The following is a 25,377-nucleotide window of genomic DNA, read 5'->3' as shown; positions in this document are numbered from 1 at the left end:
TAAACAACAACAACAAAATACTGGAGGTGTCTTTTGCCCTTAAAAACACAGAGCTGGGCTAAGCGCAGTGGCTCATGCCTATAATCCTAGCACTTTGGGAGGACTGCTTGAGCTCATGAGTTTGGCCTGGGCAACATGGCAAAACCTGTCTCTACAAATAGCATAAAAATTAGCTGGGTGACTGGGCATGGTGGCTCACACCTGTAATCCCAGCACTTTGGGAGGCCAAGGCGGGTGGATCACCTGAGGTCAGGAGTTCAAGACCAGCCTGACCAGCATAGTGAAACCCTGTCTCTACTAAAATATAAAAATTAGCCGGGCATGGTGGCACATGCCTGCAATCCCAGCTACTTGGGAGGCTAAGACAGGAGAGTTGCCTGAACCCAGGAGGCAAGGGTTGCGGTGAGCTAAGATTGTGCCACCGCACTCCAGCCTGGGCAACAAGAGCAAAACTGTCTCAAAAAAAAAAAAAAAAATTAGCCAGGCATGGTGGCGTGCACCTGTAGTCCTAGCTACTTGGGAGGCTGAGGTGGTAAGGATCATTTGAGCCCAGGAGGTTGAGGCTGCAGTGAGCCGACTGCGCCACTGTACTCCAGCCTCAGCAACACAGCAAGACCCAATTTCTTTTTTTTTGAGATGGAGTCTCACTCTGTTGCCCAGGCTGGAGTGCCGTGGCGCGATCTCGGCTCACTGCAAGCTCCACTTCCCGGGTTCACGCCATTCTCCTGCCTCAGCTTCCCGAGTAGCTGGGATTACAAGCGCCCACCACCATGCCTGCCTAATTTTTTGTATTTTTAGTAGAGACGGGGTTTCACCGTGTTAGCAAGGATGGTCTCGATCTCCTGACCTTGTGATCCACCTGCCTCGGCCTCCCAAAGTGCTGGGATTACAGGCTTGAGCTACCCCACCTGGCCAAGACCCAGTTTCAAAAACAGAAAAAAAAAAAAAAAAGAAAAAAAAAGCAAAAACAAACAAACAAAACCACCAACAAAAACCCACACCACAGAACTGCCCAGCACAGTGGCACATGTCTATAGTCCCAGCTATTCAGGAGGCTGAGAAGGAGGATCACTTGAACCCAGGAATTCAAGACTGTAGTGTGCTATGATCGCTCCTGCGAATAGCCACTGCACTCCAGCCTGGGCAACATAGTGAGACCCTGCATCTTAAAAAAACACAGAGATGTGGCTCACGCTTATGATCCCAGCACTTTGGGAGGCCGAGGTGGGTGGATCACGAGGTCAGGAGATGGAGACCATCCTGGCTAACACAGTGAAACCCTGTCTCTACTAAAAATACAAAAACGTGGCCGGGCATGGTGGCACACACGTGTAGTCCCAGTTACTCGGGAGGCTGAGGCAGGAGAATCGCTTGAATCTGGGAGGCAGAGGTTGCAGTGAGCCAAGATTGTGCCACTGCACTCCAGCCTGGGTGATAGAGTGAGACTCCATCTCAAAAAAACACAACAAAACAAAACAAAACCCCCACAGAGATTAGCAGAGCAATGGCCCTTAACAGCAGTGCCCAGGACATATAATTCCTTGTTATAAACAGGTTCCTTGTTATGCATCTCATCCCTTACCATCTTAAATTAAGGTCCCCTTGGCTTGACATTCTAGGGTCATGTTATCAGGTTAACATAAGAGAGAAAACAGACTGAGTTAAGGGACTGGTAAGTGCATACACCAGGGATTGATGAGGACAAGGAGATCGATGTATATGGCATCTACCAGCTTTTTTTGTTGTTGTTTTTTTGAGACAGAGTCTTGCTCTGTCACCTAGGCTGGAGTGCAGTGGTATGATCCCGGCTCACTGCAACCTCCGGCTCACTGCAACCTCCGCCTCCCAGGTTCAAGTGACTCTCTGGCCTCAGTGCAAGTAGCTGGGATTACAGGTGTGTGCCACCATGCCCAGCTAATTTTTGTATTTTCTGGTAGAGACAGGGTTTCACCACATTGGCCAGGATGGTCTCAAACTCCTGACCTTAAGTGATCTGCCCACTTCAGTCTGCCAAAGTGCTGGGATTACAAGTGTGAACACAGGGCCTGCCCCAGCTTAGTTCTTCTTGGAAGCAAGAAAACAAACAAAACCAACCAAGGCAATAAATTCATAAGAGCAACAATTTTGGCTCAAGCCTTAGGGAAGAGCCATGTGTTCGTTCTCTTATACTGCTGTAAATGAGAAGAGAGGGCACTTAGAGAACCTTCTATTGGCCGGGCGCGGTGGCTCACGCCTGTAATCTCACCTACTCAGGAGGCTGAGGCAGGAGAATCGCTTGAACCCGGGAGGCAGAGGTTGCAGTGAGCCGAGATGGTGCCATTGCACTCCAGCCTGGGCGACAGAGCGAGATTCCGTCTCAAAAAAGAAAAAAAAAAAAAAGGAATCTTCTGTCCTTAGCATTATTAGTGCCCTTCTATCACAGCTATGATAGTTTCAAGGCAGTTCTGCATATCTAGAGGTGCAAAACGGAGTGTGAGGGAAGTAGGGGTAGGTAGGAAGCAAGAAATACGGGTGCAAAGTCCTTCACCTTTCCTTGGGATACTAAAATCCCTACTCATCTAGGCACACTTCCTCAAACCACACTTCTGAATATTAGGCTTCTACTCTCTGTCTTTCAAGTTCCAACTTCTTAACTGGCCCAGAGTCCAGCTGTTTTCCTTCAGCCTCTTAAGTTTATCACTCTCCTTCCTCTTCCTTATGGGAAAGGATCTCTTGATTCAGACCCCAGAGTAATCTAGTCTTAGGAATAGTGAGCAACAGCAATGGTGCAGTGAGGGATCTCAGGGGATTGCAGTTAGCCCAGATTAAGAAATAAAGATGGTCTGCCTGGCTAAGGCAGACCACAGAAACAACTGTTCGTTCACCCATATCCCGATGCTGCCTTTGCCCGAGGAGCCCCTGGGCCCCTCAGCCCAGCCCGTCTCCAACGCAGCCAACTTGCCGCCTCAGTCCTTAAATTCCAGGCACAACCCAGGAGCGTGGGATTCTCACCTCAGTCCTCACTGTCTCATCCCCATTCCCGGCTCCCGCCTCCGCCGCCCACAGCCCCCACACCGGCCTCCGCCCAGACTCCAGCTCCAGCGCCCGGCTGCCTGTGCTGCAGCCGCTGCCATGGTGATGGGTCTCGCGAGAACTGCCGCTTGCTACCGCGCAGCTCTCGCGCGATCGGGGAGGTGGGAAGTATCCCGGGCTGGGGGTGGGGGTACGCCGCACAGCTCCAGTAGCCGTCGCGGCTTCCGGTGCTAGGTGGAGGGAAGGAAGGAGGGAGCTGGGGAGCGGGCCAGGGCAGCGGCCGGGCTGAAGTCGGCTTGGGGAGCCGGAGGGAGCGGAGCGGAACCTGCGGGGCGGAGGCGGCGGCCGCAGCGGCGCAGCTGATAGCAGGAACAGGTGAGAGGCTGGGAAGGGAAGGCGGGTCCTGGTAGAGAAGAGGCTTGGTCAGGGTGAGGGCTGAGGAGATAGAGCGCCTCCCGGGCCCAGCCCGGCACTGCTTGGCGTGGGGCGGTGGTATCCTTCGCACCCGAAAACTCAAAGAGGGGGCGTCGAGCCAGCTTTACGCCTGCCCCCGCATTTGAAGGACGCGGAGCTGGGGTGGGGGTGGGGGGCGCACACGGATTTGTCCTCCGCCTCGCACAAGGGGGCGACCTGGGCTGCAGTTAGGTTGTCGCCTGCAGGAGGTGGGCTGTTGAGGGGGAGGAAAACCGTCCGAGGAGAGGTAATGCGGGGGCAGTGATGGCTGTTTGTATCTTTTCTGTTAAAGGGCTAGGGAATGCTGCTTTCTTCTACTCCCTCTCCCTCCCCCACCTTAGCAATAGGAGACCGGAGAGAAGCCTTGCTGTGGTTACACCCCCTCCCCCATCATAGGGCAGGGGTGCGTAGGGGGGTTGGGGGTTAGCCAACAGGGCAGGCTGCTGGTGTACCACATGGGCGCTATTCTGATAGAGGTTGCGCTTTGGAGTCTAGGGAACCGCAGGTTGGGAAGAGGGCAGCAGGTGGGGAGAGGGTGGAGAGGAGGCAGGAGAAGGGGGAGGGGGATCTGATCTTCCTAGGAGAAGAGAGGTGGGGCCTTCCTCCCCAGGCGGAGCGGGGGCGGTCTCACAGGAGGAGGGAGCATCTTGTCACTGGCCCTGAGTTTGTGTCTTCCAATCCGCTTGCTTTCTTTAGGAAGTACCAGGATTCCCGGAACAGAAAATGGAGCCCTGGCTTACGCGAATCGTTTGAGGGGAAGAGGGGGAGTTGGGGAGGTGGAGTTCCTGTTAAAACGGGCCACTTGATTAGCTAGGTGGTAGCTGTTATTTTTGGGGAATTCCCTTCTTGATTGCATTAAGGCGGGTCTACATCTTTCCAGGCCAGGAGGAATGTGGTGGTGGAGGTGGAGGATTGTGGTATGTGATCAGGAGTGAGAAGAAATAGTAAGGCCATCCTGGTGAGGGAGAAATGTAACCTAAAACCTGTCTCTGCTGTTGTTGGATTGGGTCACCCCTGGTCTATGGCATGAAAGTTTTATTGGGAGATGTGCTGCAAGAGTCTGATTGCTTGGGTCAGTGCAACAGGACAGAATCTAGTGGCTGCATGCCTCCTTGCCTGTCCTCAATCAGGTAGGTAGTAACAGTCTTTGCTGCCATTTTGTCTTGGGCTTCTTGTTGGGTTAGATGTCTTCACTTGCCATGACTTGGGACATGGGACAGTGTTATGGGACAGTGGATTATCATAGCCCATTGGACTTGAGTTTGAAAAACATGTCTATAAAAGTTCATTCTAAGAAGAAAACTAATCCATTAAGGTTCAGCTTTTGACAGAATGAATGATTGACCTTGGAAGGGCTCCCATGTATCACATATTCACATGCGTCCTGTTTCCCAGCATGGAATTATTACCTTGCATAGTTAGAAGTTTTATAGTTGTCTATCTTGCTTTTCCAAAGAAACTAGAAGCTTTTTGACTGCAGGAACTGGATTTCATCTCCTCTTCCACAATGCCCATGCAAACAGTAGGTACCCATAATGAACTTAGAATGTATTCACATAGAATGTGAATGGATAGCTTTCTAACTGTAGTTTAAGGAAAGGGCAAGAGATGGCTTGGCTGTCAGCAGAAGTACCTGGAGATAGCTTAGCAAGGGTACAAAGACCCTTAGCCTTTGTAATTAAGAAGTTTTGGTGTCTCTGCCTTCCTAAGAGGCACAGAATAGGCATAGATAATGGAAACTAAGACCCAAAAAGAGAAATATTACTAGAACACAGAGTCATTATCTGCAGTCCCAGATTTCCTGCTTCCCCATTGTGGGAAAAGGGGTCTCTCCATCAGACCTAAGTCTTTCAAAGGTTATATATGAATTGGGATCCTGGAGTTTGGAAGAGGGACCAATGTATGTATGTATATGTGTGGTGTCTGGCACAGAATTGGTACCAGTGAATGGTAGCTGCTATTGTACTGAATGCAAGTATAAAAGGAGAGCACACAGCAGACTGGAAAGAGTGGAAGTGAGTGAAATCGCACAAAGAGTCATATTGTAGCATGTGTTCATCCACACTACTCTTTTACACTAGAGTCATAAGAAGAGGAAGTGAACTCAGGATAGAGGGTGAGATTTATTGGTTAGAAGGAGGAACTTTAAAACCAGGTCAGTTAAAGCTGACTATGTAACCGAAGGAAATTGTAGAATCTGCTTCCCTATATACCTTTATTTTTATCCAGCCAGGCTGGAGAGTAGTGATGTGATCATAACTCACTGCAGCCTCAAGCTGGGCTCAAGCCATCCTGCACTTCAGCTTCCCAAGTAGCTGGGACCACATGCGAGCACCACCATGCCCAGCGAATTTTTTTTACTTTTTGTAGAGATCTCACTATGTTGCTAGGGCTGGTCTCGCTCCTATATCCTCCCACCTTGGCCTCCCAAAGTGCTGAGATTACAGGCATGAACCACCATGCCTGACCTCTCCTCACCATTTTTGTTGAGGTAAATTTAGAGGCAGAATGGTATAGTAATTAAGAGTGGATCTTGGAATCAGACAAAATTAGATTCAGATCCTGCTTCTGCGAATTACCAGTGCATGTTCCTTATAAAATTGCTTCTGTAAAGAAGGTAATGATACATGGTTTTCAAGAGAATTACTATTTTTTTGGTTGTCAGTAGAATTAAATGAGATAAATGTAAAACGCCTGGTATTGTACAAAGCATATAGTAAGTACCAAATAGCTGTTAGCTGCTATTAATAATCCATTATCATAATACTAATAATATGAACACTCAGGGCTGCCTTAGAGGAAAAGAGGTTTACAAAAGAACAACTTGCTGCCTGAGGTGCTTGTGTAGAGGGATGATTGTTACCATGAGTTTCTATGCTGGTTGTAGGCTTATGAGCAGCGAAATCTTTTTTCATCGTCAGCATCACAGAGACAGCTCTTGCTGCCTGAGTGGGAGGTGAAGCTGGAGCAAGGCAGGGGCCCTGAACCATCAATTTGGATGTAGGGTGAAGGCATGGGGGCACAAGAATAGTATTCATATTAGAAAAGTCAGTGTGACTCTGAAAAATGGTTCACTCTTCCAGAAAAGAGCACCCTGGTGACCTAGGTCAGGGATTTAGATTCCTAGATCCCCTTATTTTAGGTCTCAGTCAGTATTTGAGGATCTTCATTTAGTCCACTCTTTTCATTAAGTCCAATCTTTAAAAAATGTCTGCTTTTGAGTATCTGTTTCAGAATATCATGGCCCAGAAATTGTGATATCTGTATAACTGTCTACTGTACCTTCTTCACTCCAATATCTGTTGCAAATACAGATAGAGTGCTAATATAACTATTTGATAATAAAAAGACATGGGGAGCGTTTGGAAAGAGTCCCACAGATGTTCGAAGGCTTCACGTTATAGTCAGGTAAAGAACTGACTAAAGTAGGGATTTTATGAATGTGTTAGAGCTTTGCCATGGACTTATGCAAAGGATCTGCCACACCATGTGGACCAGAAAGGAAATGGCTCAAGATGTTAGAGATCCACCATTATTACCATATTCCTGAAGAAAGTTGAGATGACTGGGTGTGGCAGGTCTCTTGGTACCTTTTAGTTCTCCCATTACTGCTGAAAGCCTGGCATAATCCTTCTTTTATTAGCTTATGCACAGGAGTTTGTCAAGCATGAATGTTAAAACTTCAGCATGAGCTTAAGATGCAGGAGAGCATTTGCTTTCTGTTGCAATGGTTTATGTCCTTTTTTTTTTTTTTTAAAGCAGTGAAACGTTAAATAAAATTTTATTTGAATTCTAATACATAAAATGGACAAAAGTGGAGTTACTTTCTACTGGTGGTGGAAAGTGGGGGGTGGGATATAATTACACCTCCTCATATGATCTCTCCCCTCTTCAAGCAGAACCTTTGGGCTCTGAGGACATGGAAACCATTTCTTCAGTTTGTCAGATACAGGGAAAAGGATCAGAGACCACCTATAGAATACTGTCTTCCTCAACCCGACAAGTGTTTTGCTACTCTCAGTAGAACCGTTCTCAACACGCATGTCAGTCACTAGCTATAGGTCAGTCATTGGTGCTGGATGCTGGAGACGTGAAACATGAATAAGGCATAGTCTGAGGCCGGGCGCGGTGGCTCAAGCCTGTAATCCCAGCACTTTGGGAGGCTGAGACGGGTGGATCACGAGGTCAGGAGATCGAGACCATCCTGGCGAACACGGTGAAACCCCGTCTCTACTAAAAAATACAAAAAACTAGCCGGGCGAGGTGGCGGGCGCCTGTGGTCCCAGCTACTCGGGAGGCTGAGGCAGGAGAATGGCGTAAGCCCGGGAGGCGGAGCTTGCAGTGAGCCGAGATCCGGCCACTGCACTCCAGCCTGGGCGACAGAGCGAGACTCCGTCTCAAAAAAAAAAAAAAAAAAAAAAAAAAAAGGCATAGTCTGTGCTGGCAAAGAGCTCACAGTCTAGTGAGGTACTTTCCAGCCTTTTTCCCATCATGGTATACACAAAAAATGGTAATAGTGAGACTTGAAATCTGAGATGGCTGGCCCAAGAGCTCTAGCCACCCCAAGCCCTGCCCAGCCATCCAGTGGCTGATAGGATCAGTATCTCCAGCTGACCTGTAATGCACTCGAGGCACATTGGGCAGTTCCAGCTCTGGAAAGCAAAACAGGCAAACGTGAATACTGCAGCAAGTCCTAGAGTAAAAGTGTGTTTAGGATGCTGAGGGATCACAGATAACTCTTATACCCCAGGCAGGCAGTTCTCTGTTCCTCTGTGTCCTTAGGCTCCTCTGTATAATGGTTGGCCTTGTCCACATCATGTCTTCCTGTTTAAGCAGTTTACTGTCAGCTCCATCTTAACTTGCACAGTGGGACCAGTTTAAGGGCAGAAGATTATTAGGGGTCTAGGCTATTAATGGACTTTCAGTGATTTTGTAATTAAGAATGTACAGTGTTCTGGATATCCAAGACTGTAGAGGTGGGCATTGGATTGGTACAGCCATAGAATATCAGGAGCTGTAGTGGTTGTAAGCTGGTCAGATTCTAAGAATAAGGCAAGCTGAAATTTTTGGGTAGAGGGCAGTGCCACAGTATGTTCCAAATAAACAAATGAGTCTAGTTTTTATCTTGTCAGTGTTTTATCTGGCTAGGATTCTAAAACAGACCTTGCCCTCTGTTCTGACTCACTTGCTGAGGGTTGTCCATGGTAAAAGCCAGACCCTTCCCAGGCATTTTGTGTCTCCATCAGACAGGGTGGTTCGGGATCCTTCTTCACTTCACAGCTGTGGCCTCCTTCAGGTTTGTGTGTCCTGGAGTTTTTTCCAGGATTGTTCTTTGACTAGATGGGAAGCTGGCGTAACAATTCTGGCCTGAGCCTAAATACCACTAATTGAGTTAATTGGGACTTATGTAGTTAGATATGTTTTAGTTTATATCAAAACTGTAGCTTTGGATCCTCCCTCTTTTCTTTTGTATGTTCTATCCCCATTGGTGTCTATGATGTCTTGCTCTCTTGATTTCCCTTCTGCCCATCTGGTTGCTTCTTATTCTTTCCTGGCCTGCTTTTCTGCCCACTACTTTATTTATTTATTTTTTTAATTAATTTTTTTTTGAGATGGAGCTTCGCTCTTGTTGCCAGGCTGGAGTGCAATGGCACGATCTTGGCTCACAGCAACCTCCACCTTGTGGGTTCAAACCATTCTCCTGCCTCAGCCTATGGAGTAGCTGGGATTACAGGCATGCGCCACCATGCCCGGCTAATTTAGTACTTTTAGTAGAGACGGGGTTTCTCCATGTTGGTCAGGCTGGTCTCGAACTCCCCACCTCAGGTGATCCACCCGTCTTGGCCTCCCAAAGTGCTGGGATTACAGGCATGAGCTACTGCGCCCGGCCTATTTATTTTTTGTTTATTTGTTGTTGTTTTTTTTTTTGAGATGGAATTGCGCTCTTGTCACCCAGGCTGGAGTGCAATGGTGCAATCTCACCTTGATGCAACCTCCGTCCACCTCCTGACTTCAAGCAATCCTCCAGTCTTGCCTCCTGAGTAGCTGAGATTATAGGAATGCCCCACCATGCCCAGCTAATTTTGTATTTTTAGTAGAGATTGGGTCTCACCATGTTGGCCAGGCTGAAGTCTCGAATTCCTGACCTCAGGTGATCCACCCACCTCGGCCTCCTAAAGTGCTGGGATTATAGCTGTGAGCCACCGCACCTGGCTCCCGCTACTTTAAATGTTGGTGTGTCAGGCAGGTTTCCGCCTTTGCCCTTTTCTCCTATTCTACTGTGTACACTATCCCTAGATATTTCAGTTAGAATGTATTAGTTACAAAAATAGAAAACACATATGTGGCTAACAGGCTGAGAGGATTTATTAAATCATATAGCAAGACATCTAGTAGAAAGGCAGACATAGGCTGGGTGCTGTGGCTCACGCCTGTAATCCCAGCACTTTGAGAGGCTGAGGCGGGTGGATCACTTGAGGTCGGGAGGTCTCAAACTCCTATAAATACAAAAAATTAGATGGGCATGGTGGCAGGTGCCTGTAATCCCCCAGCTACTCGGGAGGCTAAGGCAGGAGAATCGCTTGAACTCAGGAGGTGGAGGTCGCAGTGAGCTGAGCTTGCACCATTGCACTCTAGCCTGGGCAACAAGAGCGAAAACTCCATCTCAAAAAAAAAACAACAAAAAACAGCAGACACAAAAGAACACATATTGTACAATTCTATTTCTATGAAGTACCTAGAGTAACAAATTCATAGAAGACAGGAGAATGGTGGTTACCAGGGGCTACAGGGACAGGGGGATTGGGGAGCCTCTGTTTAACAGGTACAGTTTCAGTTTGGGAAGATTAAAAAGTTCAGGTGATGAGTAGTTGTGATAGTTACACTACAGTGTGAATGTACTTAATGCTACTGAATTGTATACTTGAAAATGGTTAGAATGATAAATTTTATGTGTATTTTACTATGATTTTTTTTTAAAAAAAGAAGCCAGCTGGGTACAGTGGCTCATGCCTGTAATCCCAGAACTTTGGGAGGCCGAGATGGGCGGATCAGTTGAGCCCAGAAGTTCGAGACTAGCCTGGGCAACATGGCGAAACTTCAATTAAACAAAAATTAGCCAGGTGTGGTGGTGCATGCCTATAGTCCCAGCTGCTCCGGAGGCTGAAGTGGGAGGATTGCTCGAGTCTGGGAGTGAGCCGTGGCTGCAGTGAGCCACGATCACGCCACTGCACTCCAGCTTGGGTGACAGAGCAAGACCCATCTCAAAAAACGAAACAAGCCAGGCATGGTGGTGCATGCCTGTAGTCCCAGTTACTCAGGATTGCGTGAGCCCAAGAATTTGAGGCTGTAATGCACCATGATGGCACCTGTGAATAGCCATTGTACTTCATCCTGGACAACATAGCGAGATCCCATCTCTAAAAAAGAAAAAGTTTAATTTACCAGCTTGATATTGTCATTAAGGACCCAACTGAGTTTTTTTCCATTTTTCTGCTCTGATATCCTGGAGTTTTAAATGTCTGTTTCCTTCTCTTTATGGTCTCCAGATTATTCTAGCTTCTCATCCTTCTACATCATCAACATTCAAAGGCTGGACAAGAGAACATTGCCATAGGTCCTTTTCTAAGATTGAGGGGCCAGGCACAGTGGCTCATGCTTGTAATCCCAGTACTTTGGGAGGCTGAGGTGGGAGGATTGCTTGAGGTCAGGAGTTCGAGACCAGCCTGGGTAACATAATGAGACCTCGTATCTACAAAAAAAACTTTAAAAATTAGCCAGGCATGGTGATGCACACCTGTAGTTCTAGCTACTTGGGAGGCTGAGTTGGGAGGATCTCTTGAGCCCAGGAGATGGAGGCTGCAGTGAGCCATGATCATACCACTGCACTCTAGTCTGAGTGGTAGAGTGAGACTCTGTTTCTGAAAACAACAGTAATAATAAAAACAAACATGTTCACACTCAGATCTGTTCCTCTTGTATTTTCTTTCTCAAGAAATGCCACCCAGTCCCTAGGCCAGAAACCTGGGAATCGTCTTTGATTATTCTCCTCTTCTGCCTACATTTAAGCACTCATTAAATCCTGTCGATTCTACCATTATGATGTATCAAATCTGTCCTCTCCTCTCAATTTCCACCTCTAGTTAAGAACTTGTGATTTATCACCTGTATTACTATACCTCCTAAGCAGTCTTTGTGCCTCCAGTCTTTCTCCTTTCTAATTTACTCCTGAAACTTCTGCCAGAATGGTCTTTCTAAAGCACATTCCTGATCACGTTACTCAGCATGGCCTTTAAAGCCCTTCATGATCCAGTCCCTGCTTATCTCTCCAGCCCCATCCCTCATCATTTTCTTTCTTTCTTTTCTTTTTTTTTCTTTTGAAACCGAGTCTCACTCTGTCACCTAAGCTGGAATGCAGTGATGTGATCTTGGCTCACTGCAATCCCTGCTTCCTGGGTTCAAGCAAGTCTCCTGCCTCAGCATCCTGAGTAACTGGGATTACAGGCCCATGCCATCACACCCGGCTAATTTTTGTATTTTTAGTAAAGATGTGGTTTCACCATATTGAGCAGGCTGATCTTGAACTCCTAACCTCAGGTGATGCGCCCGCCTTGGCCTCCCAAAGTGCTGGAATTACAAGCGTGAGCCACCGCGCCCCACCCTTCATCATTTCTTTTACCCACCATGCTGTATCCAAATAAGCTACCTCCCAGTTGCACCTGGCTTTGGCTAATAAAAAGTGCTATCTGGCTGGGCACAGTGGCTCAGGCCTGTAATCCCAGCACTTTGGGAGGCCATGGACGGCTGGATCACCTGAGGTCAGGATTTCAAGACCAGCCTGGCCAACATGGTAAAACCCTATCTCTACAAAAACACGCCTAGCATGATGGCAGGTGCCTATAATCCCAGCTATTTGAGAGAAGTAGGAGATTTTTCCTGGGAGAATCACTTGAACCCAGGAGATGGAGGTTATAGTGAGCCGAGATTGTGCCATTGCACCCCAGCCTGGGTGACAGAGTGAGACTCTGTCTCAAACAAACAAAAAAATTAGCCGGGCGTGGTGCTGGGTGCTTGTAACACTAGCTACTTGGGTGACTGAGGCAGGAGAATTGCTTGAACCTGCGAGGCAGAGGTTGTGGTGAGCTGAGATCGCGTCATCGCATGAATAGCTGGGATTGCAGGGATAACAGTGCGCCATCATACCCGGCAAATTTTGTATTTTTAATAGAGACGGGGTTTCACCATGTTGGCCAGTCTGGTCTCAAAGTCCTGACCTCGGGTGATCCACCTGCCTCGACTTCCCAAAGTGCTGGGATTACAGGTGTGAGCCACCACACCTTGCCTGTAATCTTCACTTTAGGAGGCTGAGACTGGAGGATCGTTTGAAGTCAGAAGTTCGAGACCAACCTGGTCAACAAAGTGAGACTCTTATCTCTACCAAAAATAAAAATAAAAAAGTGAGCTGCGGCACGATGATTTGGGCCTGTATGTAGGTCTAGCTACTGGGGAAGCTGAGGCAGTAGGATTGCTTGAGCCCAGGATTTGGATGCTGCAGTGAGCCTGGATGAAAGAGTGAGACCTCATCACTTAAAAAAAAAAAAAGAAAAATTTATATTTTTATATATATATATATATTTTTAAAGTGCTATTTGAAACTTAGGTCTTTTTTTCTTTTTCTTTTTTTGAGACATTTTCTCTCACTCTGTCACCTGGGCTGGAGTGCAGTGGCGTGATCATGGCTCACTGCAGCCACAACTTCCTGGGCTCAAGTGATTTCTCTTGTCTCAGCCTCCTGAGTAGTTGGGACTACAGGTGCACACCACGACACCCAGCTAATTTTTTTTTCCCCCATAGCGACAGGCATTTGCCATGTTGCCCAGGCTGGCCTTGAACTCCTGGGCTCAGGCAATCTTCTTGCATCAGCCTCCCAAAGTGCTGGGATTACGGGTGTGTGCTGCTGCGCCTGGCTCAGTCTTTATGCCTTTGCACACACTTCCCCTGCTCAACTCCCTCTTTATTGTCTGATTACTTCCTCTTCTTCCTTTAGGAGCCAGCTCAGGTATGACCTGAGAATTATGCTTCAGAATCACCCTTTACCCTTCAGTGTTGATTTACTGCTCCAGCTTTCTGTCCACATAATACTATGTGCTTACTCTACTCTTACTCTCACACTGTTTTGTAATCCTGTCTTTACTAGTCTTTTCCATTAAAGACTGAATTTCATGGCCGGGCACGGTGCTCCCACATCCCAGCACTTTGGGAGGCCGATGCGGGCAGATCACGAGGTCAGGAGATCGAGACCATCCTAGCTGACACAGTGAAACCCCATCTCTACTAAAAGTGCAAAAAAATTAGCTGGGCGTGGTGGCAGGTACCTGTAGTCCCAGCTACTTAGGAGGCTGAGGGAGGAGAATGGCATGAACCCGGGAGGCAGAGCTTGCAGTGAGCCGAGATTGCGCCACTGGACTCCAGCCTGGGCAACAGAGTGAGACTCAGTCTCAAAAAAAAAAAAAAAAAGACAGTTTCATGAAGGCAGAAACTGTCTCCCTCTCTGTATCCCTAGTTCAGTATGCTCAATAAATGTTTGATGAATGAGGCTGGGTGCGGTGGCCCACGCCTATAATCCCAGCACTTTGGGAGGCTGAGGCGGGCAGATCACAAGGTCAGGAGATCAAGACCATTCTGGCCAACCCAGTGAAATCCTGTCTCTACTAAAAATGCAAAAAATTAGCCAGGAGTGGTGGCACGCGCCTGTAGTCCCAGCTGCTCGGGAGGCTGAGGCAGGAGAAGCGCTTGAACCTGGGAGGCGGAGGTTGCAGTGAGCCAAGGTCGCGCCACTGCACTCCAGCCTGGGTGACAGAGTGAGAATGTCTCAAAAAAAAAAAAAAAAAAAAAGGTTTGATGAATGGATGAAAGCTGGTATCAGAAGCTATTTCTTGACTTTGGGAAATCTTTAAGTCTAGTATATATCATTAAGATACTAATCTAGGAGTTCTTATGTTCTGATTTCAGTGCTCTTGAGACAAAAACTTGGAGTTTACACAGGTCATAAGCCAGCTGCACCAAGAAAACTCAGTACAGGCATACTCTGCTTTTGTTTCTTTAAATTGTATTGGTCTACTGGTTAGCTGTGCTAAAAATAACATCTCTATTAGTGATATTTCAATTTGAAAATTATCTAAGAACAAAGCTGTTTTTACTGCACTCTGCCTGGCAGCAGAGGGTTTGGAGACCCTGGTCTTCCTTCCCCTGGACCCTGAAGAGGAGGAGGTAGTGCCAGATCAGGAGTCCCCTCAGAGGTGTCTCATAGCACATTCTTGGATCATTCACTGGAATCAGGTAGAGGGAGTATGTGTGGCCGACTGGGATGTGTGACTCTCAAAAGCACCTGGAGATTGAGGCAGGCATGTTCCTGCAACATATGTAAGGAAAGATGGTTGAGTAGCCAGTTACAGCAACAGCCTGCTTCTCTTGGGGGGATGAGGTGGGGGCAGTGAGTTGTCCTCAAGTGAGGATATCCTTAGATGAGGCTTAAATCAGCTGATGTGCTTAACTGAATTCCTTCAGTGTCCCACACAGATTGTACTGGAGCACGTGTTTGGGTTCCTATTGTTTTTACCTGTGATAATAAAGTTTCTGACTGTAAAACAGAACCTGGAGATACCTTCTTTTTAATAGAGATGTTAGTATATTCCATTTTTCATATTGAGCCATTCACTTTCAGTCTTAACTGCTGATTCTTGATATCCAACAGCCAATGGAACCCTGGCATTTTGCCCTGTCAACACAGCAGTACCATCTGTGGTGAAAGAGTAACTATAGGCTATATAATACATGGAGAAACAATTCACGGTTTGTTGACTTAGCCATTCTGCTTCCTAGTGCTTTTCTAGGAATGTATTGTGAAAGTGAGAATAGGCTATATAGCCAAAGATTTGTATTCATGGCACGAAGCTGAAAGCTGCTACCATCTTGGTGGTAGGGCAGCATGCTCTCTGGTATTAGCAAGGCACAGGGAAAGCCAAGACAAGAAAGCCAGCATCCCCTTTGAAATGCTCATTTAAATCAAGCTCCAGATTATACTTAAAGAAAAGTCATGGCCAGATGTGGTGGGTCATGCCTGTTATCCCAGCACTTTGGGAGGCTGAGGCGGGTGAATTGCTTGAGGCCAGGAGTTTGATACCAGCCTGGCCAACAACAGAGGTGCAGTGAGCAACCTCTGCCTCTGCACTCCAGCCTGGGTGACAGAGTGAGACTCTGTCTCAAAAAAAAAAATTAAATAAATGAAGAGGAGGAGTCATAACGTCCATTAGTTTCAAGGCCCTGGGCTTCGCCAGGGAGACACATGATAGCTACTGGATGTTTATTTTTTGAGATAGAGTCTCACTGTTAACGTAGGCTGGAGTGCAGTGGCGTGATCTCGGTTCACTGCAACTTCTGCTTCCTGGGTTCAAGTGATTCTTTTGCCTGAGCCTCTGGAGTAGCTGGGACTACAGGCATGTACCACCACGCCCAGCTAATTGTTTTTTTTGAGACAGAATCTCACTGCTGTCTGCCTGGGCTGGAGTGTGATGGCATGATCTTGGCTCACTGCAACCTCCACCTCCCGGGTTCCAGCAATTCTCCTGACTCAGCCTCCCGAGTAGCTGAGATTACAGGCGCCCGCCACCACACCTGGCTAATTTTTTTGTATTTTTAGTAGAGACAGGGTTCCACTGTATTAGCCAGGATGGTCTCGATCTCCTGACCTTATGATCTTCCTGCCTTGCCCTCCCAAAGTGCTGGGATTACAGGCATGAGCCACCGCACCCCGCCAATTTTTGTGTTTTTAATAGAGACAGGGTTTCACCGTGTTGGCCAGGCTGGTCTCGAACTCCTGACCTCAGGTGATCCACCCACCTCAGCCTCCCAAAGTGCTGGGATTATAGGCGTGAACCACCGTGTCTGGCCCCTTTTTTTTTTTTGAGACGGAGTCTCCTCCCTCTGTCGCCCAGGCTGGAGTGCAGCGGTGTGATCTCAGCTTACTGCAGCTTCTGCTTCCTGGATTCAAGCAGTTCTCCTGCCTCGGCTTCCTGAGTACAGTCGCGCACCACCACGCCCAGCTAATTTTTGTATTTTTAATAGAGATGGGGCTTCACCATGTTGGCCAGGCTGGTGTCAGACTCCCAACCTCAGGTGATACACCCACCTCAGCCTCCCAAAGTGCTGGGATTACAGGCATGAGCCACCATGCCCGACCAGCTGTTTAGATATTTTATCAGGTATTCATCAGTCCCACTGTATATTAAATGACGAGAGAGAATCCCACCAATTCTAGTCTTCTAGTCCTTTTATGTTGTTCCCAAAGCAGTCCTGGGTCAAATATATGTGGAAAATGGCTGAGAATGGACAGGATAGCTAAGCAACCCTCTGTGCATTACATAGAGATACCAAATCCTACTGGACAGAAGAAATAATGTAAGGACATCCTCAGATGAAGCTTAAATCAGCCAATGTGCTTAACTGAACTCCCACAGCGGACTTCGCACTAGAGGGAGGACAGATTCAAAATAAGTAGACATGGTCTTTGCCCATAGGGAATACACAGTTTAATGGGGGAGACAGTAAATACACAGACTTACAAAAGAAGAAAAACTCCACAAGGTAGTAAGTGCCACATTGAGTGGTTAAGATCATTCAAAGTAAGGCCTTGATGTGGCATGCCAGGAAATAGAAATAGGTGTAACACTGGGATCAGCTTTTGAACCAGGACTTCAGCATGACAGCCTAGCAAAGAAGAACATCAAAGAACAGTGTACCCGTGTTCTGGGGCAAGGCATATTGACTACTTATATCTTTTTCAGCCACCACTATACTCACAGTTGGTAAGCATTTAATCAGCAATAGTTTTAGTTATAAAGGACAGCGAGATAAATGTGTGGCATAAATTTAATTCAGAATCTGGGCCAAAGCCTGATACCAAACCTTTACAGCAAAGGGTCATCTGGAGCTGAAGGAAAGGCTCCCTGAGCAAGAGACAGAGTAAAGACTAGGAAGACTTGGGGAAGGTTTAAATTTCATGAGGTGTTAGCAGTATAACCAAAAACCACACTACTACAAATTCCCAAGGTTGGTGAGAGCTGTTCTTAGCTGGGTAGGTCCCTCAGGGGTCCTCAGGAATCTGTCTACCTGGGTGGGTTGAGACAGAGTAGAGAGGAAGGCTAGCGGGTGGCTTGGCTGAAGTTGAACCCTAAGGTTGAGCTAGCCCTTCTTCCCGGTGTGTGAACCCTGTAGGTCAGGGGTAGGGCTCATCTGGGGAACCTACTGAGAGTGCCACGCCTGGCTCATTAGTGGCTGTCTGGGGAGGCCTTTTGAAGATGAAACACTTCATAAGCACTCATTGTTTCTGTTTTTTTGGACAAACTAGTACTTTGGTCTTCAGGGACTGTTGATCTGGCTCAGTTGCACTAGTCTGGAATTTGCTGCAAACTGAGAAGGGTGGTAGGGGGAAATGTCAGAAGTTTTGTAAAAACAACCAAACTCCCACCAAACCCCCATGCTTGTAAGTAGGATTCCTCCCCGTCCACCTTTCACATTCTTGGGTTTGGGTGCACTTTGTCTTGACCTGTCCCTTTGGCTGCTGTGTTTGGGGTGTGTGTGTGTGTCTCTGGTTCCCAGACTCTAGAGAATGCCAGCAGCTGGCATATGGTGATTGCTGAATAAGCTGCCCGCTGACACATGCCTCCTGCAGGCACAGAGAACTGGCTTGTATGGGTGATTCTGAATCCTCATTTTATTATTGTTTCAAAGATGCATTTCTGTGGCTATCCTGTGCCATAGAGAAGAGAGAAAAGAAGAAAGGAAATGAATGAGTGAATCTGATTCTGTCTGTTGGGGCAATGGCTGGGGTGAGCAGATAGACATTTTGTACCTTCATAATGATTCTTTTGGTCGTGTTCATCCTTTTAGCAGGTATTTTTTGTTGTTGTTGTTTTTGTTGTTGCAGTTGTTGTTATTATTATTATTATTTTGAGACGGATTCTTGCCCTGTCACCAAGGCTGGAGTGCAGTGGCATGATCTCAGCTCACTGCAGCCTCCACCTCCCGGGTTCAAGTGATTCTCGTGCCTCAGCGTCCCGAGTAGCTGGGACTACAGGAGTGTGCCACCATGCCCGGCTAATATTTGTATTTTTAGTAGAGACAGGGTTTTACCATGTTGGCCAGGCTGTTCTCAAACTCCTGACTTGAAGTGATCCACCTGCCTTGGCCTCCCAAAGTGCTGGGATTACAGGCGTGAGCCACCGCACTTGGCCTCAGCAGGTATTTGTTACGTGCCTACTATATACCAGGCATAGCATCCAATCTGAGTGAGCTGTCAGTAAAGTCAGTAGAGACCCTGGGGGTTAGTTCAGTTTTTCAACTACTGTGTCCTTGGCACTATTCTTGGTACTGGAGACAGAGCAGTGAACAAAACACATAAGCAGCTGAAATCTTAGGTAGAATAAAACAATCAGCAAGAAATAAATATATAATGTGTCAGATGGTGATAAATGTTATGAAGAAAAGTGGGATAAATGGGGTAGAGAGTGGTGTGTGTCTGTGTGTGTGTGTTATACAGGTGGTTGTGGGAGGCCTCTTTGGTAGGAGACATTGGAACAGACAGGTAACTGAAGGGGGTGAAGGAGTAATCCATGATGGCTATCTGAGAGAGAAGCATTCCAGGCAAAGTTGATAGCAAATATGAAAGCTTTGGGCCAGGCATGGTGGCTCATGCTTGTAATCCCGTGCCCTGGGAGGCTAAGGCAGGAGGATTGCTTGAACCCAGGAGTTTGAGACCAGCCTGGGCAACATGGTAAGACCCCACCTCTTTTAAAAAAAAAAAAAAAAAAAAAAAGCTTTGAAGCAGGAAAGGAAAGTGTTGGGGAATTGGAGTGGAGTAAGCAGAGAGAGAGTAGTGATCTCGTGACAGAAGTAGGGGAGTGGAGGTCATGTAGGACCCTGTAAGCCATGGTTTGGGCCTTGGGTTGTACTGAAAAGGAGCCATGAAGCCACTAGAGGGTTTTGAACAAAGGAATCATATGACCCGTGTTTGATTTTAAAACCACCCTAGATGCTATATGGAGATTAGGCCGAAAGGCTTAGGGAAGAAGCAGAGAACCAATGAGATGACTGCCTCATTGCAGCGACCATGTGGGACAGCCCCCTCCTTAGATGGGCCACAGTGAGCCAAGGATGCACCTAGCTGAGGAATAAAGGGGTAACCCCGCCATACCCCACCTCTCTACTCCCAGTGCCCTGTTGTTTGAATAGGGCACAACATTTGCAGTTGGCATTTCACAGAGTGTAAAGGATCAGCCTCTTTTAGGAGTACGGCTTTCTTATTCCTCATTTATTTTGGTGTGGAAGAAAGATGGAGTTGCAGAAATATAGGACGGGAAGAGGCAGAGTCTCTTGATTAGAGGAGAGAGCATAAACCTTGGGAAACTGGCAAGCCTGAACCTTGTTGGGAGTCACAGAGAGCCACTCCTCATTCCACTCCCTCCTCTTCCACCCTTGCCAGAAGTCTCAGGGTAAGTAAGGTTAGGGGAGGGAGAGGCATTAATGATCTTTCAATGCCTTGGGGTATAGGGTAGAATAGCAGAACTGAAGGGACTTCAGAAATCATCTAGTTCAGTCCCCCTTTCATTTACAGGTACAGATATGGAAAAGTGAAGTAACTTGCCCAGAGTCACACGGTTAGATTACTGGCAGAGCAGGGATCCTTAGTGTTTACTGCTTTGTCTCTGTTCCCAAAGACTCAGTATGTTAAGTGGGCCTTGGTATTTATAGTCCCCTCAGACTCTCGGTTTGTCATGAATGAACTCTAGCCATGACCTTGGGAAATTCTAATTACGTGGAAGTCCTGACAAGCAAATGATGGTACGATTTTACATTTCCTTTGTCTAGGATCAGGTCTTCCATACCAGGGACCAGGCCAAAACCAGACTGCCACTGCCCCCTACTTGGGCCCCACTGTCCCCAGAAAGCAGTTGCTGTGATCATGGGCAATATCTTTGGAAACCTTCTCAAGAGCCTGATTGGGAAGAAGGAGATGCGCATCCTGATGGTGGGCCTGGATGCCGCAGGAAAGACCACCATCCTATACAAGCTGAAACTGGGGGAGATCGTCACCACCATCCCTACCATTGGTAAGAGCAGAGCTTGGATGTGGGCTTTCATGCCGGCAGCTGAGGCAGGGCAGGGACCTATTCCTGGTTCTCCCACCTGGCCTCTTCTCCCCAGGCAAGTCCATACAATTTGTGGGGTTCAGAAAAGAGGGGGGTGTTGTTTAGCTTACTAGCAGATGCTGGGGCTGCTGTTTGCCCACCTAACCTGGCTCTCCCTGATGCAGGAACTTCCATGGCCTGGCACTCAACAGTTGCCCTCAGGCATGGAGTTGGTTTTTTCTCTGTGTTGTTTGGAAAGCAGGTGAAAGGCTTTGATGTTCCTTCCAAAGGCTTGGAATTGCTTGGGTTTAGGTCTTTGGTGGCCAATCTTGGTTACAGTCTGCTGAAGGGAGGGAGAACATTTGCCATGTAGTGGGGGCTCCAGTCAGCATTCTCAGCTGGCTCTGCCTTTGGGGCTCCAGGATGCCAGCTTACTTCCCTTTCTTCACTCTGCCTCTCAGGCCCCACATCTTAGCTGAGGCCAACTCTGGTAGCCAAAGTACTAGAGTAGGGCTGAGTCATTTTGTAGAAGGGAGCACCAAAGAGTCAGTGGAAAAGTCAGGAAAGTTGGCCCACGTTACCCAACTGTGAACCTCTTGACCGACTTTCCTCATCTTCTTCGACTTCTCTTCGGTTTTCATTTTGGCCTTCAGGCTGCTAGGTTAATGATTACCAGGTCTGAGGAAGCCTTAGGTTTTTTTCCATTGTTGGTGTAATGGCCACCACTGGGAGAAAGCAGAACCAAACTCATTGTGGTGGTGGTTGCGGGGCTAGTGTTTGAGGCCAAGTGACCATTGCCTGTTTTTTTTCCAAAGGATTCAATGTGGAGACAGTGGAGTATAAGAACATCAGCTTCACAGTGTGGGATGTGGGTGGCCAGGACAAGATTCGGCCCCTCTGGAGACACTACTTCCAGAACACCCAAGGTATGCCCAGGCCTAGCATGGGTTGGTTGGGTTTGAGCAGAGTGTGTGGCTGTCTTTCTTGTTTATGGGTGGCCAACTGTTACCCTGCTATAGCTCCTGGGGGCAGAAGAAAGGGAGGAAAGGGAGCAAATATTTGGAGGGTGTCAGGCAAGTGTCTTCTTGTTGGGGGGAGGGGGTTACCTGTCATCTTAGTGCAGCCCATGCTCTGCCTCCCTAGGGTTAATATTTGTGGTCGACAGCAATGATCGGGAGCGAGTAAATGAGGCCCGGGAAGAGCTGATGAGAATGCTGGCAGAGGACGAGCTCCGGGATGCTGTACTCCTTGTCTTTGCAAACAAACAGGTGAGACTTCTTCCCACCCCAGAATCTGGGAGACAGCAAACTGGCTGTGGAAATTGTTGGGTCTTGGGCCTATTATGTGGTAAACCCTTTTAGTATGCTCTCAATTTTAAAAGTGTGGGAAATTGAGCAGTTGGCTTCTTTATGCCCCTCTTCTCGTGCCCCACCCGAGCTTTATTTAGCAACATTGCAGTCCTCAGGGATTGCCTCAAATCTTTCTTTCATCTTGCCTATTATCTACTTTAGGTGAATTGGCCTCACTCCTGCTGTCAGACAGACCTGATTCTTTGGTCAGTTTGAATCACGTCTCTTGCTTCCCTACCAATCTCATATTTGGTTTCCAATTCCTCAGTACAGTGACCTCTAGTGTCTTGGATCTTGGGTTTTAGGGTGACTAAATCCAAAGTAGCTCCTTAGGATCTTGGTCTGGGTTTCCTAAAATAAAGGAGGAGGGGAAGGTGCTGGTACACATTTCTTTGGTAGATGGGTGTTCTAGAAGCCTTTAAAAAATCCTGAGGCTTCTTTTTGTGTGTCTCCCACGTGCTCCAGGATCTGCCTAATGCTATGAATGCTGCTGAGATCACAGACAAGCTGGGCCTGCATTCCCTTCGTCACCGTAACTGGTACATTCAGGCCACCTGTGCCACCAGCGGGGACGGGCTGTACGAAGGCCTGGACTGGCTGGCCAATCAGCTCAAAAACAAGAAGTGAGAGCCAGACAGCCCTAACCAAGCACCCCACCCACCCCTGACATACCTGCTGTCACCCTGCCCTCGTCCTACCCCTTCCTCTCCACTGCAAGTGTGGCCAGGGCCCTGGGTATCATGTCCGCATGCCCAGCAAGAGCCTTGCCTCCCCTGCCTCCCCTCCTTTTTCCTGTCCACCTATATGACCAATCCCTAATTGCTGTCCTGATGATGAGTCATTCCAATTTACTGGATTTTAAACAAAAACAAAGTTGTTATGGTTTCATGGGGTGGCCCCTCTCTCTCTCACCCTCTGGGTTTCGGGAGGTCCAGTGGGGTATTCTCTTTGTTTGGCAGTGGTTGCTGTCCTCTTGGCATCTGAATCCTTTCTCTGTCCCCACAAGCCCTTCTACTCCCTGTTTGTCTTTCCTTCGCCACCCTCTCCCTGTTCTACATGGAAATTGCACGGGCCTCTCTGTGTTTGCGTGCATGTGTGCGCCTGTATATACATGTATAGAGAGATATATTTGTGGGGGCCGGGGGGAGCGGGGAGGGGGTGGAGTTAAGCTCAGGGCTTGCAGCCAGGACACTGCCCACTGGAGCCTGTCATCTGCCCCTTTCGTGTTGGTGAGATTAAGGGAAGAAGGTGGGAGGGCATTAGTCAGGCCGGACTACCCCAGTCTTTGACTGGTTACCCACCTCTCTGCAGTTAGGTTTTTCTGGATGATAGGACAGATGATGGATTCTCCACCACCATTTTCCTTGTACTCCTCTCTCCACCCTTCTTAGGACTGGAGGGTGGCATTTATCTCTAGATGACTGTTCTCAAGGAGATGCCACTGTGCTCTGCCTTATTGTTGGGAAGGAGAGAGGAACCCACTCACTCTTATCAGCTTAGAGTGTTCAACTGATCCTTCCCGACCATCCTCAGATCTGTTCGTCTGGAGCTTGACTAGGGGGTGGGGATGGCAAGTCCGTGGTGTGTGTTAGGGACCCAGGGCGTTGGGGGAAGGGAGGCGAAGGCCTCAGGCTTTCCATCTTCATTCTCTTTTGTTATTAGGAGGTGAGGCATGGATCAGTCCCATTACTGCCTTCCAGTGCCCCACCACCCTTCGATCTTGGGCGCTGGATGGTTCATCTGTCTTTGGTCAGAAGTTTTCTCACCCTAGTACTCCTGTTGGCCTGACCAGGGCTACTGGGTGTTCTAATGAGGAGCTGGGAAGTGGGGTGACATAGCTGACCTTAGTATCAACCCCCCTCTTCTCCAATTCTTGTTTTCTAATCCAGGATGTGCTAAAGGATGAAGATTTTCTATTGTTTCCAGGCCCTCAGACCATCCTTGCTGTCCCTTCAGCCTCCATGCCCCTGCCCTCCTCACCCACTTCTCATAAATGGATCTAGGGGTTAGAGTGGAGGAAATAAAATCCTGAAGTGGTTGTCAGTGCTTGTGGGATGCAGTGGTCTTCAGGGTTCTCCCCGCATTATTATGTAGTTGTTCAGAAGTTGCTGCTACTGCATCTCTGTCTGCAGGTGGCCCTTGTCGCTGAGGTCCTGGCCTGGGTCCTGACTTCTGTAGTTTCTGTGAAGACGTAGCTGTCCTGTGGGCTTCTGTGTGTGCTGGCTGCGCCCTGAGCTTCCAGACAGCTGTCCATAACCTTTCTGTGAAGGTCAGGGCCCAGGGCCCCCCATAGCATAGCTGAGAGATCCCTTCCCAGTAGGGCTGTCCCAAGCCCCACTCCATGAGGCCAGGTTTCCTGGCCACTTTTATCGATAGCAGGTGGATCAATACTAGTAACCCCATCCAAGATTGAACTGTGAAAGAGAGGTTCCAGGGGTATCTCCCTCAGTGCCAGTTACTTAGTGATGTGTTATCCACGATGCAGCAGGTGTGTGCAGGTATCTTGCTCTCTAGGCCTGTGGGTGTGCGTGTGTATGGGTGTGTGTGTATGGGTGTGGGTGTGGGTGTGTTTGTGTGTGGTGCTTGTGTGGGGGGGTGTTGGAGGTTCTATTTCATTTAAAAATGTATTCATTACCCTGGCCCCACAGATGCTTCCCTCCATACTTTTTATTTGCTCTATTTCCTCAGATTTATTTTGTCCTGCCCCATTGCCTCTCCTTCCCTGAACTCTCCTTTTCAATCTCAACTCATTCACTGCTGTTGCTTGTTTGCCTTTTTCCATGTATTTTTTCCTACTTAGGATTTTCCACTCTACCTTTGTGGTTCATGAGGACTTTGCCTCTTCTCCTGCCTCATTCCCTGACTTTCTCTAGTTAGATGCCAGTCCTAAATAGGTTTTCCTCATTTCAGGCCTCACCCCTCACCTTGTTTTTGGGGGGCTCCAGGGACCAATCTGGGGCTGAAAATGTTAGGAGGTGGCCTTGGTGCTGCCCCAGATCTGTCCAGCAGGGAGCAGTAAGTGATCTTGGTAGTATCCCTGGCTACTAAGCCCTTGGCAGGGGTGGTCCTTTCTACATTCCCATTCACTTAACAGCTCTTTTGGGATTGGGTATTTCATTCCATTTCTGCCCACTCCCTCTCCTCTCCTCTGGTAGGTTTAATTTTATGCTTTCCCTGATTCCAGCTTCCTGCTTCCTGAGGACTCCCCGCTCCCCCCACCCCAAAGTTTGTCTGTGGTGTTATAGTAGTAACTGCAGTTCCTTCTCTGGAATGTAGACTGTATATGTTTAATAACTCACCTTCTCTATCCTTGCTCAAAATGTGGGATAACACGATGACTGTGACCCTGGTTGGAAATTAAACTTGTTTTATGCAGCTTT

At 47.9% G+C, this 25,377-nt stretch overlaps 1 protein-coding gene across 1 annotated transcript; it reads left to right on the top strand.

The window, feature by feature from the left end:
- The first annotated feature begins 3,150 nt into the window (after positions 1-3,150).
- On the top strand, positions 3,151-25,377 carry ARF3 (ADP ribosylation factor 3). The gene is made up of 5 exons (XM_003906305.5): positions 3,151-3,387; positions 20,389-20,630; positions 21,464-21,574; positions 21,792-21,916; positions 22,463-25,377. Exons 2-5 carry the CDS (start codon positions 20,483-20,485, stop codon positions 22,622-22,624), a joined length of 546 nt encoding a protein of 181 aa, XP_003906354.1. The 5' UTR covers positions 3,151-3,387; positions 20,389-20,482; the 3' UTR covers positions 22,625-25,377.

Source organism: Papio anubis, chromosome 9, assembly GCF_008728515.1.
Source record: "Papio anubis isolate 15944 chromosome 9, Panubis1.0, whole genome shotgun sequence".
In the NCBI taxonomy this organism is placed as follows: Eukaryota; Metazoa; Chordata; class Mammalia; order Primates; family Cercopithecidae; genus Papio; species Papio anubis.
Note: the sequence above shows the minus strand (reverse complement) of the source record. Positions and strands in the feature narration are given on the sequence as shown.

Excerpts from the sequence above, each read along its gene's own strand:
- ARF3 (XM_003906305.5), top strand. The coding sequence starts at position 20,483 with ATGGGCAATATCTTTGGAAACCTTCTCAAGAGCCTGATTGGGAAGAAG. Across the intron at positions 20,631-21,463 it reads CACCACCATCCCTACCATTG|GATTCAATGTGGAGACAGTG; the intron begins GTAAGAGCAGAG and ends TTTTTTCCAAAG. Across the intron at positions 21,575-21,791 it reads CTACTTCCAGAACACCCAAG|GGTTAATATTTGTGGTCGAC; the intron begins GTATGCCCAGGC and ends CTGCCTCCCTAG.